At 26.1% G+C, this 17,231-nt stretch overlaps 1 protein-coding gene across 1 annotated transcript; it reads left to right on the top strand.

Moving 5' to 3' along the window:
• The first annotated feature begins 7,521 nt into the window (after nucleotides 1-7,521).
• On the top strand, nucleotides 7,522-17,164 carry LOC105427134 (phospholipase B1, membrane-associated). The gene is made up of 7 exons (XM_089079316.1): nucleotides 7,522-7,770; nucleotides 10,579-10,680; nucleotides 11,282-11,493; nucleotides 13,382-13,558; nucleotides 13,849-14,147; nucleotides 14,735-14,913; nucleotides 16,523-17,164. Exons 1-7 carry the CDS (start codon nucleotides 7,641-7,643, stop codon nucleotides 16,654-16,656), a joined length of 1,233 nt encoding a protein of 410 aa, XP_088935442.1. The 5' UTR covers nucleotides 7,522-7,640; the 3' UTR covers nucleotides 16,657-17,164.
• Nucleotides 17,165-17,231: the final 67 nt, after the last annotated feature.

Genomic DNA, 17,231 nt, shown 5'->3' with positions numbered 1-17,231 from the left:
TTTTTTACGGAAGATTTCTTTGATCCCGAGTGAACTCGATTTCAACAGTAGAATGAGATTTCGATAAAATCTCGTTTTCGTCCCCTCGATAGCGAAAAATCTGAAGATCATCGCTTTCGTGACTTATTACGATATTGACCACAATATTGATACTCCCTTTGCATAAAAGTTACGCATTCTACTGTAGCCTTGTACTCGTTGTAGCCTTGCAACAATTACATTATATCTATAATAATAAATTTACAATAACATTATGAGCTAATTACATTGTCACTATCTATCATGTGAGTATCATGTGACGTGCGTGTCAGCGATACGTATAATAGTTATGGAGTTCGTGCGCAACATTGAGTCACATTTCGTTTAGCCGCATAATTTGACCCATTCGAGAAGTATTATATAACAATCAACACGTGGCTTTTATGTAATTTTTTTTTCGTACATTCTACATAATTTTTATAATTTTTCCTTTTACATCTGAATGGAACAAAACATGTGAGGAGATAGTAGCCTTTGTAGAATTGCAATGTAAAGAATAAACAGTTTTAGTATCTCCTATTTTCGTCCAAACCGCGCATCGAACAATGGGCTTTGTTATTATGATTAACTTGTTTAACAATAGAAAGATTTGAAAGTAAAAGATTTGTAAACTTATATTAATACTACTGATAAGTATATCTGCTCTTATCTTATTTAAGCATAAATTATATAGGTTTTTTAGAATAAAATAGTTCTATTAACATTAACATCAGCTCTATTTAAATCTATTGAACATTCAACATTGTATGAGAATTATAGCAATATTATTATTAAAATATCAAGCTATTAATATCTTTTATTTTTACAAAATTACTAAAAATTTAAGCACAATATTGATACCCCCTTCGCAAAAGTTACGCATTCTATTGTCGTTGTAGCCTTGCAACAATTACATTATATCTATAATAATAAATTTACAATAACATCATGAGTTAATTATATTGTCATTATCTATTATGTGAGTATCATGTGACGTGTATGTCAGCGATACGTATAATAGCTAGGTATAGTAGTCGAAAAACATTTTTAGGAAGTTTTAAATTTTGAAAAATGTCCGATTTAATATTTCAATACTATACTATTTTTGGTAAAATGCAAAATTCTTTTTTATAATAAATTTTAAATTATTAAAATTGCAGAACTTATGATTTAATTAATTTAATTTGCAATTTAAAATGTCCATAAAAATTTTAAGGATAACCCTATGAGAGCTTTGATCTGTCACAGATTGTAACGAAAATGCTGCGCGATAATTCGTTATCTTTGGAATAGAATTTCAAAGAGATAAAATGAAGAGATTTATCGTTACTGGTCATTAATTACTATGATGGTTTCTTTATAAAGTTATGATAATTCGATGACGCCAATAAAAGTAAACGTTACAAGAAATTTAAAAAAAAATCGTTAATATAATTGCAATTGCAAACGTGGTTTCACAACCGTTTAATTCTTGCGATTTTATCCTACCAATCAGATCAATTCGGATATTCACGTCTGCAATTTCCATATATATATATATATATACCAGAGACGCAGAATAATTTTCGACACTTCATATTTCAAGCGAATCTCACAAATTACGAATTCAATATCGCGCTCCGAAATAGCGATGTAGACTACGTCGTATACATAGGGCACGATAAGTAAAGCGTCTCAGATTAATCGCCACTTCTCTCTTCACCTACAGACGTCCCTAAAGAAGTCAGATTACGAAATAATCGATTTCTTTCGTCTTGCACTGTCGTCATGTAAAAATCCCGTTGGTTCTATCGGGCCGCGATATTAACTTTGTTGGATCAAAAGTTCGGCGACCCTTGACACCAGCTTAGAAGACAACATTCGACAATCCGCGCTTTTGGAGACAATCTGGAGATGAAAGAGGGACGGACCGAGAGAGAGAGAGAGAGAGAGGAGGGGGGGAGGAAGATAAAGAGAGAGATCTTACTGCCTCAACCTTGACCTCTAACAACCTCCTTTTTCCACCAACCCTCCTTGAAAGAGAAAGAGAGAGAGAGAGAGAGAGAGAGAGAGAGAGAGAGAGAGAGAGAGAGAGAGAGAGAGAGATTCTCTTCTCCCCTCTATCTCTCCTTCTCTCTTTCCCTGTCTTCCCTAACTCACATCCTCCGGTTCCAATTCCTTATATACGTCTTACCTACGCGGAAAAAACCAACGATCGATGCTCAACAAGAGGCGCACACCACTGCTAAAAATAGAAGTCTCCTAAATGTTGAAGCAGACCCCTCTCGTTCGTGCTCCCGTCCTTAAATTACACTCGGCTGAAGACTGAGAATTCGGGTATTGCGCAAAAAGAGAATTGCGATGGAGCCCTAGAGAGAAATACATTAATCCTTTATCGCGATACTGTCTCGTTCAAACTGTCTGATTCCAATTCAAAGTGTATCGCGCATCTTATCTATAATAAATACAAAACAATAATATCTTAACTAGTGCAAAATGATTGATTACAAACTTTAAACTTTAAATACATAAATAAATATAATATTATGTATTACAAAATCAATGTATAATTAAAATTTTTGTTTATTTACTCAAATAACTTTGAAATTTATTAAATTGTGTGTGTGTGTGTGTGTGTGTGTGTGTGTGTGTGTGTGTGTATGTCTGTGTGTGTAAAATTAATGATAAAAAATGATGTTTCTCTTTTATTGCTAGGAAAATTAAATTTGTATTTTTTTAAGAAACGATATTACGTTTCTATTTTTATATTTTTCAATGCTGAATTCAAAATATGTTGTGCATTATTTTATGCCATATACCCAAACAATAATTTTATGAAAGTTTTTGAAAAATAGTACTGTTATAAAAAAAAGAATTCACATTTTAATTTAATATCTAATTTGTCACTTAAATAAAATGAGATTAAATATATAATTACTTATTCTTCTCACGCGCACAAGTTTGCCGATAATAATCATAAATTATATGCATATTTTTCATAAAATACTTGTTTCAGATAGAAATTTAGAAAAAATATTTGTAATTGTATACTTTATTCAAAGTTCAATTAATAAAATCTAATTTGGTTAATTAATTTATAATCATTAATAAATAAAAATTAATCTTAGATAGATACGTGATTATAACGCTAAATTATTATTAAATAATTTTAAACTCTGATGTTAATTTTTTCTTAAATACTTTACTTTAAAATTTAACTAAAAATTTAACTTCAAAAACAATTTTATAGGTTCATTCAAATCTTATCATAATATATCTTACATAACTAAATCATTTGTCATAATATCACATAAATAAGTACAACAAATAAATTTATTTAATAACATGTTCAAGGATTTAAAAATCTGCTTTATCCAATACATATTAGAATGTTCATACTAGAATTTTAAGTCATTAAATCGTTTTATATATTTCTAAATCACTCACTCAACAAAAACGACGAAATAGAGATCTATCTTTTTTTCATTTTCATGATATCAACAATTCTCGTTTTTTCTTAAGAAAGATAAAAAGAAGTTTCCGCTGATGAATCTTACTTTCGTATTTTTTTTTTTTGGATTATGTCTTGCTTTTCTACAAATGTTTGTAAATGTAATTCGTAGAAGTGATATTAATGATATTGATTTATATGACGTAGTATATGTAAGTATCTATGGTATATTGAGTATCAGTCTGTGGATTCGTTGAATTCAAATGATTATATGGATCAATCATCCTTACGAGGAATGATCCATATAATGAAGAATGTTAGAAAATTTCTTTTTCCTTTACGAACAAAAATTTATATAAAAATTTTTTTATATAAGATAGAAAACGTAAAACAAACTTTCTCTAGCCATCTATTGAATCTTGTATTAAATTGAATAAACTTGTATTAAAGAACAAATAAATATAAGGATAATAAAATAATAATAAATGTAATAATTAAACTACGAACAAATATCAAGAAAATAATGTATACATATGTTTTCTATATTGAAATAGTTAAGAATTCCATAAATTATTAAACCTAATCATATTGAGAGAGAAAAAGATAAACAAATTCTTATATGACTAGTTGCTGTAAAAATATGAGGAAATAATCCTAAAAAGTTTCTAAAAAAAAATAAAAATTATTAGACTTAAAAAAATAATAAATTAAGTTTGAAAAAGAGTATGAGATTAACACTTTAAATTCATTAAATAAATATTTAATAATTGATGATCATAAAAAGGTGAAGTGGGAATGTTCAAATCAGAAATTATGAGGTAAATAAAGAAAAATTAATATTATTCTTAATCAATTTAAAGAAAAATTTATTGATGTAGAAGGATCAAATACTGAAAATAAATTTATTATCATATTTATAAAAAAATTAATTTTTTTAAATTTATTAAATATATTTAAAAGTTATTATCATTATCATATTCTCTTATTTCTGTATATAATATATGATATCTTGTTATAATTTCTATAATATATTTTATCTATAATATATTTTATTAAATATTGACAGCACATGATTTTACTTGTGACTGTCGCAATCTCGCGGCAAGTTATGTAAGCGATTCATACACGTCTAATCAATCAAGAAATGCAACAGAAGATAAGTGATAGTGTATCGTACGATTCGTACATTTCCAATAAATTTGTGATAAATTATTGATAATAATTTAATTCAATAGGAATCAATTGATTATAATACAATTGTATTAATACGATTGTATTACAATCAATTGACTCCTATTGAATACAATAAAAAACTGATATATTATTTTAATAAGTCAATTAATTGTATTACAATCAATTGACTTAATAGAATAATATATCAGTTTTTTATGAAAAGTGATCTCATTGATACTTTGATACTTTTGTTTGAGATATAATCTCATGGATATTTCATGGATATTATTTAGATTAACATAACATATTAATTTCATCAAATAACAAGATATTAAATATAATAATAATAATAATAATAATAATAATAATAATAATAATAATAAATCTTTAATATGTTTTTATGTTTTTAATGGCTCTGTTAGTTAAATAATTATTTCTGTTATTTTTCTATTTTATTTACTTTAAATTAATTAAAAAAAATTCTTATTTTATGTCACATTAAATTTTACTTTCTGTTTACGCCATGTTTCTCTGATTATATATTTTTTCCGATTAAGCTAATACGACTCTAATACAATTGTGTGATAACTACTTTATATACGAGAATAGACAGCAAATAGATTATACAAGCTAATAAATGCGATGCTAATTGCACATAAATTATATTTGAGAAAAGAATAATTGTAAATTTGAGGTGCTCATTACAAATCTTTCATCGTTAGAGTGCTACGCGTTATCTGTTTTTATTGCATAATTGGCAAATCAAGAAACTGAACACCTTGAGCACTGCAGTATGTAGATGCATTCGGGACTGTGTATGCCAACGCTTAAATGCATTTTCTTTCTTTTAAAAAAGACAATCTGATACAGATAATCTTCTCTAAAATTCTCAGTGTTTGTCCAAACAGCAAAATACGTATAATTTCGATGTATTATATTGCAAATACTTATTCATTTTCAGTTATTATTCAGTTCTTCAGTTATTATTCAAGTTTCAAAAGAATTTTAATGTTGACTTTTCGTTTCACAGTCTGCTTACGATTTCAATGAAAGATCGCAGACGAATTAAATTTAACATACTCTAATTGTTTTCAAAAATCTATTAATATTGTGAAATATATGTGAAATATATGTATATGACAAATCCTTCCTATCAATTCTATTGCTTTTCTCCGTTGACAAATGGCTTTGCAAATTTTGTTTTCAATCATATAGTCTGCTGTAGAGTTAAAAAATATAATTTTTTATTCAATAATCTCAATTTCGAATTTTTTTATTTTTTATTTTTATATACTTTAGTTTTTATAGTTTAATAGTTTAATAAAAATGCTTTAATGAAGATTCTATCTACTAGTTTATTCATTCAATTTTTTCTTTATATGAGCTATATGCATCATTTATATAATAGTTATATTTAAAATAAATATCTTATTTAAGTGCATTTTAATAAGTATACATACTTTAAAAAAGAATGGATCTTGCAGCTCATTCCATATGCTTTGTTGACACACGGTGCACGTTGCACATTAAAATGAACTGTGATGCGATTTAGCGTTTAATTGTAAGCTAACAATAAGACAAAAGAAGATATTTTTTATTATACGTAGAGATATTTGATTTTTTTGATCAAATAGATAATAAAAAATATAAAACAGATTTTTTTGAAACATAAAAGATGCAGACATAATAGATGTATCTTTAAAGCAAAAAATATATAAATTTTTATTTGTAAATTACGATATTTTTTCTCTTTAGAAAAATGTGCTAAAAATCATACATACAAACAATAGTATTTATGCTAAAAAGATTAACTTTTCATTCATTTTTACAGAAAAATGTATAAAATTATAATATATTGTGTAATTAGTCACTGTCAATAGTTAATTTTAATTTTAAATAATTTAATTGTATACACGTATTATTGAATATATCAGAAGAATGTCATTGAATATATCACTTGACATTTACATTATTATAAATCTTTATCCATGCTTTTGCATAACAGATATATCTTTCAGCTATGATGATCCTGATTATATGAGCACTAAACTCTCTAATCGCTTAATTAAAAAAAAACGCATGATCAAAGTATTATATGCAAATAATGTTGAAACGAAAGAAGTTTGCCTTGTTTCATTGAATTCAACTTGATTTTGAAACGATCATGGTTCATTGTTTTTTATTTCCAAGGAAAAAAAAATTTCCAAAGAACCACACACCACACACAACACACACACAACACACACACACACACACACACACACACACACACACACACACACACACACACAAATGAATTATAAAATTATTTATATCTTTAATTAAAATTTAACTTTTAATAAATAAATAATGAATAAAGATTGTTTTAATATAATTATAATTTAGAAAAAATTAAATTAATAAAATATTAAATTAATTTCTAAGTTAAAATGATAAAATAATTCTATATATTGCTCAAAAATTATTTATAATAAAAATTAAAATCCAATGTCATTAATAAATTCATTATATTTTCATTATTTTAACATTTTTTTCGAAGAAATAAGTAATATTTTCTACTTTTCTATTTCTTACACACACACACACACACACACACACACACACACACACACACACACACACACACACACACACACACACACACACACACTTCCATGTTAGAATTTTTCCATAATCTACAAAATTGTATAATCAAAGCAATATTATGTATTAATTGGTATTAATTATATCACTCGATATAACACTTTCTTTTCTATAATTGTAAATATTATTGACCTTTTTATTGACGGTAACGTAGAACAAGACGACCTTGCTTCCGATTGTCGGACGACGCGACCAAGGTTTCAGATTCGCTGCATCCGAGTCTTCTTTGTAAGTTCGATCTCACGATGGATCATTGAATACTGTGTTCTCGAACGATACAACACGTATCTGCTGCAAAACACCAAGTTCCACAGCTCGGGTGTGAGCCATCAGAGCAGCTTTGCGTCTCATTATTGGTTTCGCATCTTCGAGTACAATGTGGAAGTGGTGGTTTTATTGCATTTTGCTGCATGTATCCTTATCGACGTCGAGAAGGACTGCCCTTGATACTCCCTTTAACATATTGTTTCTTCGTGCCTTTCGAGATTGGACTTTCGATGTTTTCGGTATGTATTTAATCAGTGATATACAAAGTAATAGCTTGCATTTTTCTTTGCGGCGATTAGTAATGCACGATATTTTTATCTTGTCACGATGATAAGATCTACGCTTTTCATTTCTTCTTTCGAAATAAAATTAAAAATGCAAGTATGAATCACGTCTTACTTGGTAAGACAAGAATGCAAGAATTTAATAACAATGAACATTTTCTAAATTTTTTTTTTATACTAAGAAGTTTTATAGATAGTGTATGCAAAATATATATAAAAGATCTTCAATTTATTTAAATTTTAGAAAGCAAAAGATCTTTCATCAAAACAAATTTATATATATATACGGATATATTTCAATAGTTTATATTTTAATTTTCTTACACATACTTGTACATATATATCTATACATATGTGTATATTTAAAACTTCTTTTAAATAACTTTGATAATTAATTAAAAAATATTTTCTACAGCTAAAATGATTTTCTCTAAAAATACATATCAAATTTGTCTTACAATTCGTATACGAAATGGATAATATAATATTTTATGTGTAACTTAGATCGGTCATTCGCGCTGTGCATTCCGTGTAGATGAATTCTGGAACATCTGCAATATCACTAGAAAGCACATAGCATCTCATGCGGATATACATTGCACTAATATATTTTTATCTGTATACGCGAGTGCCTAAATTTATAGTTAGTATGAAATATTTTTTAACACATAAATTATTTTCAAAAGAATTATTTTTGTTGTAACTTTTCAATAAAATTACTATAGTGTATACCGACTCAGAAATTATTACTAAACATTAATATAATCAACTTCATATTAAGAGATAAAAATTGGAGTATAAAATAAACTAAAGGAGTATAAAATAAAATAAACTAAAAATATGCTTTGATTTGCATAGTGAATACTCGTGCAAGTTCGTGTCAATAAAGCCTTGAAAAACTTTCGAATAGATACTAATTGATATCTAATTGATATTATTTGGCACTTGTTCTGGTTTCTAAAAATATTGTGACAAAGCAAAATAAGCATAATAGGCATAATAAATAAAATAAACATAAGAGGAAAATGTATATACTAGATTCTCTCTCTCTCTCTCTCTCTCTCTCTCTCTCTCTCTCTCTCCTCTCTCTCTTTAATTTATGTATATATAGATTATTACATTTTTTTATGTAATATTTTCGAACAAATTCTTTAGTCATTTTGAATCCTATTTTTTCTTAACAAGAATATCGAAATCTCAAGTTCGAATCATGACTAAAAAGAAAATCTCTTTTCACATATCAAATTTCCAAGAAATCACATACACACACACACACACACACACACACACACACACACACACACACACACACACACACACACACACACACACACACACACACACACACACACACACATTTCCATGTTAGAATTTTTCCATAATCTACAAAGTTGTATATATGTCAAAGCAATATTATGCATTAATTGATATTAATTATATCACTCGGTATAACATTTAGTTTTTTTCTGCAATTATAAATACCTTTTTATTGACTTATGATCAAAAGAAAATATTTTTATTTCTTATAGATTGCATAAACTGAGCATGTTAATTAGAAATTAGTGAGAAAATTAACTAGAAAAATTAGTTAGAAAAATGTCAGTTAAGGAAAGTATCATTAGTTAGAAAAATATCAGTTTTTTATCTACATAATATCTGGTGCATATAGATGCAAATTGTCATTAATTTTCAGTCTTTACATAAGTATAACTCGAAACAATGCGAGTGCTATATAATAATAGATTTATGTTTCCAGAAACGTCTTACTATTATAATTTAATTATGGATAAAAATATATATAATTACCTTAATTATAAACTTAAAGTATTTTAAGTATTTCAAATATTATCTTTCAAAGCAAAAATATTTATGATTAGGTATAAATTTTAATAATTTTGCGAAATTGCAAAAAAATGTTGCATACGATTTTCGTATATATACTCGGAATATATTACTCGTGTATTATAATGATCAAGAATTTATCTATAGACATTCATTTACCGCGTTTATCAGAAAGAAATTTGCTTTCTCTGGTATTAAAAATTTACTTATATGTATTTACATTTAATTATATGTATTCACATTTAACTTATATATTCATTTATATATATTCATTATTTTTCTATTAAACTTAAACAAAATATGAGATAAGATATTAATTTCTTGCAGTTTAATAAACATTTAAAATTTCTTGCATTTCTTGCATTATTTTTTTAATGTTTTCTTTGAATAATTAAATAAGTAAATAATTAAAACTGCAAAAAATTAATATCTTATCTCGTGTTTTGCTGACTAAGTTTAATAGGAAAAAAATGAATATATATAAATGAATATATAAGTTGAATGTGAATACATATAAATAAATTTTTAATACAGACCACAGGAAGCAGTTTCTTTCTTATAAACGCGGTAAATAAATGTAACTCGCGTTTCTGCGATACTCCTTCCTACTTTGTTTACTTGCTCTTGTGCATAATTCATCATTTTGTCTGGTATGATTCCATGCACGTATTGCATAACATTAAGTTCGTGTTATTCTGTACTTTGTTATTATTTAGCAATAATATTTTAACTTGTGTTGTTAAATACTTTTCATTTTTTTTTTATTACAGTGAGCGATCTTCGTCTTTTTTTGTTTATTGCGTGATTCATATAATTTAAACATTAAATTTCATATGATTTAAAATATTAAATTACATTATTTTCTTTGTAAATTATAATTATCTTTTGTTATATATATTTTGTAATTATTTAATTTTGCAGGTAGGACAGGAACAGAAGAAAGATTCCTGCGAATAGCAAGAAACGCAAACAAAATACAAGAAACTATTCCTGATTATGTTCCTTTTCCTTGCAATGTGACAGGTAGGACTTCAAAATCTTATTACTACATTTTTCTAATATTTATCCTTTCGGTCATACTTGTCATATTTAGCACATATTTTTATGAGAAATATATTCATTAAAAATTACAGATTTAAATGGTAATGTTTTTAGTAATAAATAAATAAAATATTCTATTCCTATTCAATATTTTTAAATATATTTATATTTCAATTTTTATTACTTGGATTTCTCTTAATAGAATCAAAAGTCGCGATTATTTTGTTACTTTTTTTTATTTCTTTAATATTTTAATATTATATATTTATATACAGGAATTCTTCACATATGTGATGTCTTTTATCTAATTAAAGGAGATATCAAATGTAATATTAATTAAGTTGTTTAAACTACATTTTATTACATAAACACAATGCTTATAAAAGTTATATATATATATAAAGTACAAAGAGGCATGCATATAATTTTTTGCAAATGTGGACTTCGATATAATAAAAGTTATAATATTCTTCGTTATTATACGGCACTCTCAGTTATTAAGAACCTATAAAAAATAATTAAGTAAAATAATAAAGTAAAAATACTGTGTATTTACAAAACACCATATGATAATAAATTTTAGATGGCCGATCGCCAAAAGTGCCAGAGTCAGTGCATAAATTAAGGCCGGGTGATATCGATGTCATCGCCGCGATGGGTGATTCCCTTACAGCTGGAGCTGGAGCTTTAGCAAATAATATATTGCACGTCGCCATAGAAAATAGAGGAGTTACCGCGACTGGTGGAGGCCAAGGCACATGGAGACAATATTTAACTCTTCCCAATATTATAAAGGTAGTCCTCGAGATAATTACGTCTTGCAACAATTCATAGCGAATATAGCATTTATCATTAGCAAATTGCTAAATATAAAATCTTCATTAAATTTAATCGGAACATTAAAAATTGATAAATTTTCATTAAATATCCGTTTTATTTATATGACAATTATTTTTATGACGTTTTCTACATTTCTTTAATGTAAAATCATAGATCCACTATTAAAGAATTAAATATTTTTGCTATTATATACATGCATTTATATACATAAATATAAATATATATAAATATATATAAATATATATAAAAATATATATAAAAACGTCATAAAAAGAATTGTCATATAAATAAAACGGACATTTAATGAAAATTTATCAATTTTTAATGTTCTGATATATATATATATATATATATATATATATATATATATATTGTACATATATATATATGTATACATGTACAAAAGTTCGGATTTTGATATAATTTACTTATATGATATTTTACAAATATATGAGATTCTAGTCACTTATTTTTTAAGAATTTATATGATTACGAAACTTTAAATCATCTCCAATTCAACGATGACGAGTAGCGTAGAATATAAAGCTGTATAAAATATGAGCTGAAATTTCGTTAATTATAATTTATTTCTTGCACATTTTTCCATAAAAATTATGTTTGACGCGTGCTTAATCAATTTGAGATATTATAATTCATAGTCGGAAACAATGACAAGGTAGTCGACATTTTCTTCACAATACGTAATCCAACATGCTTGGCCTTTTATGATTTAAAGAAACTTGATGAACGTATTGTTGCGATAGAATTTTAGCATAACATTAACATAACATCACATCCTTGACCAATGTTAAATTAGCTTTTTTCACGGATTCTCATCCATTTGATTATTTTCGATCTTTGTGCGCGTCTCGTATTTTAAAAATTATATTAAGTATGTAATTTACTGCCTCTTAACTTTTGAACGGCAAATTGTCAACGTAATTCTCGATCATTTCTAACTCATTCTAAAGTTGTTATATGCCTATTTTAAAAATAATTTTTCATCGTAAAATATGATATTTACACCACATCTTTATCAAATATGTCCTTTTCAAAATTTGTATTGTATTTGTGTCTGTTATATAATAATTATATAATAAAAGGAAAAACAGATTTTTATATATTCAAACATTAAGCAATTCGCCGAACGAAAGTTAATATAATATATTCAGAATATCAGTTAATATCAATTAATGAAACCATTATTATGATCATCATTAAGCAACATTTAAAATTATGTCCTCTTTACTCTCTAATTTCTTCCTTTATTTTAATTAACATTGTCTATTCAACGAGTTTTATACGTTTCTGTATGTCACAGAAGAACTTTTTACTGTCATAAAGATATAATGATAACATTTTTATAATATAATTAAACATACATACAGGACTATATTTCTCCTAGAATTATATGTAATATTACGTATGAAAATAATGCATTATTTTATTTTACATTGTTATCTAGCTATGAAATTTTATATTTGGTAATATGTATCTTTTACAAGAATATTTAAAGAATTATATTTTAAATAATGTTTTAATAATGTTAATCACGGATTAAGAAGTAAGAAATAATCAACATTTAATAATCAACATGTTAAGTATATTTCTTACTCAAAATTCTTTTTCCTTTCGATTTATAAATGGCATATTACATTATCCTCGAAAATTTATGATTAAAATCATAGTTTTTGTAACATACTTTCTATAAATTATTAAAAAAATTAAACATTTGCTTAAAAAAAAAACAGTAGTATCATGACATTTCTGTATGACATAAGGCTAAAGATTGATCTAGCAACATGTATGCAAATTAGTCATCCAGAAATTTTCAATACATTAGGAATTCAACCCCAATTTGGTAGGATACGCATTGGGAGATTCTTTGACGACTCACCAAGCGTCCCAGTTGAATGTCGCTGAAACTGGTGCTGAGTCCGAGGATATGCCTTTCATGGCAGAGGTACTAGTCAAGAAGATTAAAAATGATCCAAGAATAGACCTGCAAAAACATTGGAAGGTTCGTTTCCGAGATAATTTGTTGCAATTTAAAATGGAAGTGAACAGCATTACGTGCTATTTCATCGTAATTAAGTTAATTATTACGTCTTAGTTTTAGCCGATCTTATCGGTGGAAAAATTATAATAGAACTCTTTTTTGTTTATTTTTAATTATTTTTAATGTCTCTTTATATTTCCGTTAATACAATATTTACAATAAATTATCTCACGTTACTATTGAAAATTCAAGTTTTACTTATTAATTATATTTATAAATAATTATATTTATAAATAAAATCTAATTTACAGTTCATCTCGATAATGATCGGAGCCAATGATTTCTGCACTGAAATATGTTGGGTTTCGTCACCTTGGTCGATTCTCGAAAAACACAAGGCCGACTTACTTCAAGTTTTGCGGACACTAAGAGACAACTTGCCGCGGACTTTCGTGGCATTGATTCAACCACCAAATTTAAAGGCTTTGGTTGACACTCGTAAAGGAAGATCATCATTCAATTGTTTCATCATGACGGACTTTGAGTGTTCTTGCCTATTTGGTCTCTCATTTCGACGTTTTAGACCTATGTATTATGACATCATGCGACGGTAAGCATAGTAACATAAAACGAAAAATTATTTAGTACATATTATCTATTAAATATTAATTTTTTTCGATAATACGAATACTCCATGCTTGAATTATCACAATTACATGCAATGTTAAAAATATTTAATAACATGCGACATGAGAAATTAATTTGAGAACTTGTTTCTTATAAAAGTATCATATTATTATCGCTGATAACAGAACAGGATTAATTAAAAAATTGAAAATCTGGTTATTGCGATAAATATCCATCACATCACTTTTCAGTAGTCAAATTGATAAAGCCATCCGGCACGGATAATCGAGAGGCTCCAAGCTTTGGTTGTAGTGATATTTTTCGCAATATTTTCCATGAAAGAGAATAATTAATATTATATTTGATTATCAAATTTATTAAAGGAGAAAATTTGTAGTTTTGAGTTACAAATTTATTACAAAAAATAATGATACATAGTTGATAATATAAGTTGTTATCTTGAATTTATATATATATATATATATATAAATTTAACAAGAATTATTACGCGCTACGATTCCGCCTGCCAACGTCATCTATTACATTCTGTTACTTGAAAATATATTTTAGGTGGCAGGAAATAGAAATGGAAATCACTACTTATCCTGAATTTCAAAGAGACGATTTCACAGTTGTAGCCCAACCTGTTCTGACAGAAGCGCAGATTCCACTTGCTTCAGATGGATATACCGACATGACATATTTAAGCACTGATTGTTTTCACATTACTCAAAAGAGCAATGCTTATTGTAAGTTGATTAAGGGTGCGTTCCTTTATTCACTCCGAGTACTGTCAGTACTACGAATAGCATTCCGATATAAAGAGTAGTGCACTCCGAAAGTACTGCCTTGAATTCTATGACGTCATTGATTTTGACGTACTTCCTCTTGCGGCTACTGCAACTAGTGAGGTAAAGCAGTTAGAGCACAAAGATGGCTGTTTCCATAGAGACTGAAATAACCTTGATTGATGCTGAAGAAAATAAAGCGTATAATATGAAATAATATAATATAATGAAATTATTATGATATTATATAATATTATGAAATTATTTATTATTATTAATTATTTTTTTATTATTGTTATTATTGATATTAATATTATTATTAATTTTTTTACTATTTATTATTTATTTTATTATTATTATTAATTATTATATATATATATATTATTTAATATATATAATAAAATTATATTTTTTTTTAATATTACATATAGCCAGCCATTTTCAGTTGGAGCTTGAAAATATACTGCAATTGCGTTCTGTTTTACAATCTTGAAGCAGTTAGAAAGCGCACGAAACTAAAATGGAATGATAGTCACAGTACACTTTCATTACGTCATAGCATGAGCACTCGGAGTGAATAAAGGAACGCACCCTAAATATTCCCTAAGACTACTTATAAAATAACGGTCCCAATTGTAGAGTTCGAATCCTGATTCCGAGTCAAACTTACGAAAATAACGTTAGAGAAATAACATTAGAGAGATACATATATTAATAAAATTAGAAACTTTTTATATTCTTTAGTTGTTTTATTATTAAAATTATTATAGTATAATATAAATTATTTTTTCAAATGTTACTAATAAAAAAAAATGTTATTTTTTTTAATATTTCTTGAAATTATAAAACTCTTAATAGATTGTAAGAGAATATACTATTATATTATATAAGTTGAAATAATGTGAATTTAAATATCATTAAGATGAAAAAATTTTAACATTAATTAAAAAAATAAAAATAAAAAATATATTGATTTATAATTGGAATATGCATAAATATTTTTCAACATTTTTTATTGTGTGTTATTATAAATTTATTAAAAATTAATAATTTTTTAAAATTATTAATTTAAAATTATATTTTAAAATTATATTTTGTTTTTAATTATATTTTGTTGCTTGTTACTAATTTTTTAAATGTTTGATAGATAAATAAATAAACATTATTTTAACCTTAAATGATCCATAATTGGGACTGTATCGTAATTAGAAAGAACTAATTTTTTATATTTAAGATAAATTTTTTTTATACAAAATGCGTTTTTTTTTTCGATTTACTGTTTTAATTCTCATAATGGTGTAATAATGTGAGAAAGTGTGATAACGGTGAGAATTGCGAATGTTATCTAGTTTGACTGGTTTGACCAGTTTGTCAGAATTTAATTTACCAAATTATTACATGACATTAACATTTCTGTTGACATAGATCTTTAATTAGTACAAAAAGTAGCGTGAAACGTAAAAATTTTCAAGTACGTCTTAGATGGAACTAATTTAATTTTAAAAGTGTAAAAAAATACATTTATATATTATTTAAAAAACAATTTACAAAATATTATTTATTTTTGCAGATGCATCCAGTTTATGGAACAATCTATTGGAACCAGTAGGTACTAAAATGACAAAATGGCACAAACCTTTCGACAATTTTCATTGTCCAACGCCAGAGAGACCCTATCTAGCTACAATATTAAATTCAATGTAACAAAATGTTATTTACAACACTCTCGTTGCTGTTCAAACGAGAAATATTGGCACTTAACAAAGAGAAAGTATCAATAGCATTATTAGGTCATCAGTCACATATAATTGCGATGCCGCGATCTTTAAATGTAGTGTCATAATTTTTTAAACATAGCTAATTATTAATAATGTTTGTTAATTTTTTACAGAACAAAAATGAAATATGAATGGAAAATGATTTTGTGCAAAATAATTATGTCAATTATTCCGTAAAACTGTAAAGGATTAAACAATATGAAACTGCCAAATGTAATATTATTATCTCTGTGTGTGTTGTGTGTGCCATTTTCTAGAGTAGATTTAATATATTACAGTAATTAAATGTAATACATTTGATTTAATTGTGCTTATATATTGTTAGATAAGAATTTAGAATTATATTGCGAACAACAAGACGCGTGATGCGTGACTTAATATAATTTCTAAGAAATAGTTTTGCAAGAGGTTTTTCAAATAAAGATTTAAACAAATTTCTCTTTTTATATATGTGTGTGACATAAAACTGTAAACGGGTTTAAGAAGCAAAGGTCTATCGCA

Source organism: Pogonomyrmex barbatus, unplaced genomic scaffold (assembly GCF_055798465.1).
Source record: "Pogonomyrmex barbatus isolate J1 unplaced genomic scaffold, ASM5579846v1 scaffold3, whole genome shotgun sequence".
Taxonomy (NCBI): Eukaryota; Metazoa; Arthropoda; class Insecta; order Hymenoptera; family Formicidae; genus Pogonomyrmex; species Pogonomyrmex barbatus.
The sequence above is the reverse complement of the archived record's forward strand: the minus strand, read 5'-3'. Positions and strand labels throughout refer to the sequence as shown.

Bases quoted from the DNA above. Each gene is read 5' to 3' on its own strand.
- LOC105427134 (XM_089079316.1), top strand. From the start codon at position 7,641: ATGTGGAAGTGGTGGTTTTATTGCATTTTGCTGCATGTATCCTTATCG. The intron at 10,681-11,281 runs GTAGGACTTCAA...AATAAATTTTAG, and splicing joins TTTTCCTTGCAATGTGACAG to ATGGCCGATCGCCAAAAGTG. The intron at 14,914-16,522 runs GTAAGTTGATTA...TTATTTTTGCAG, and splicing joins TCAAAAGAGCAATGCTTATT to ATGCATCCAGTTTATGGAAC.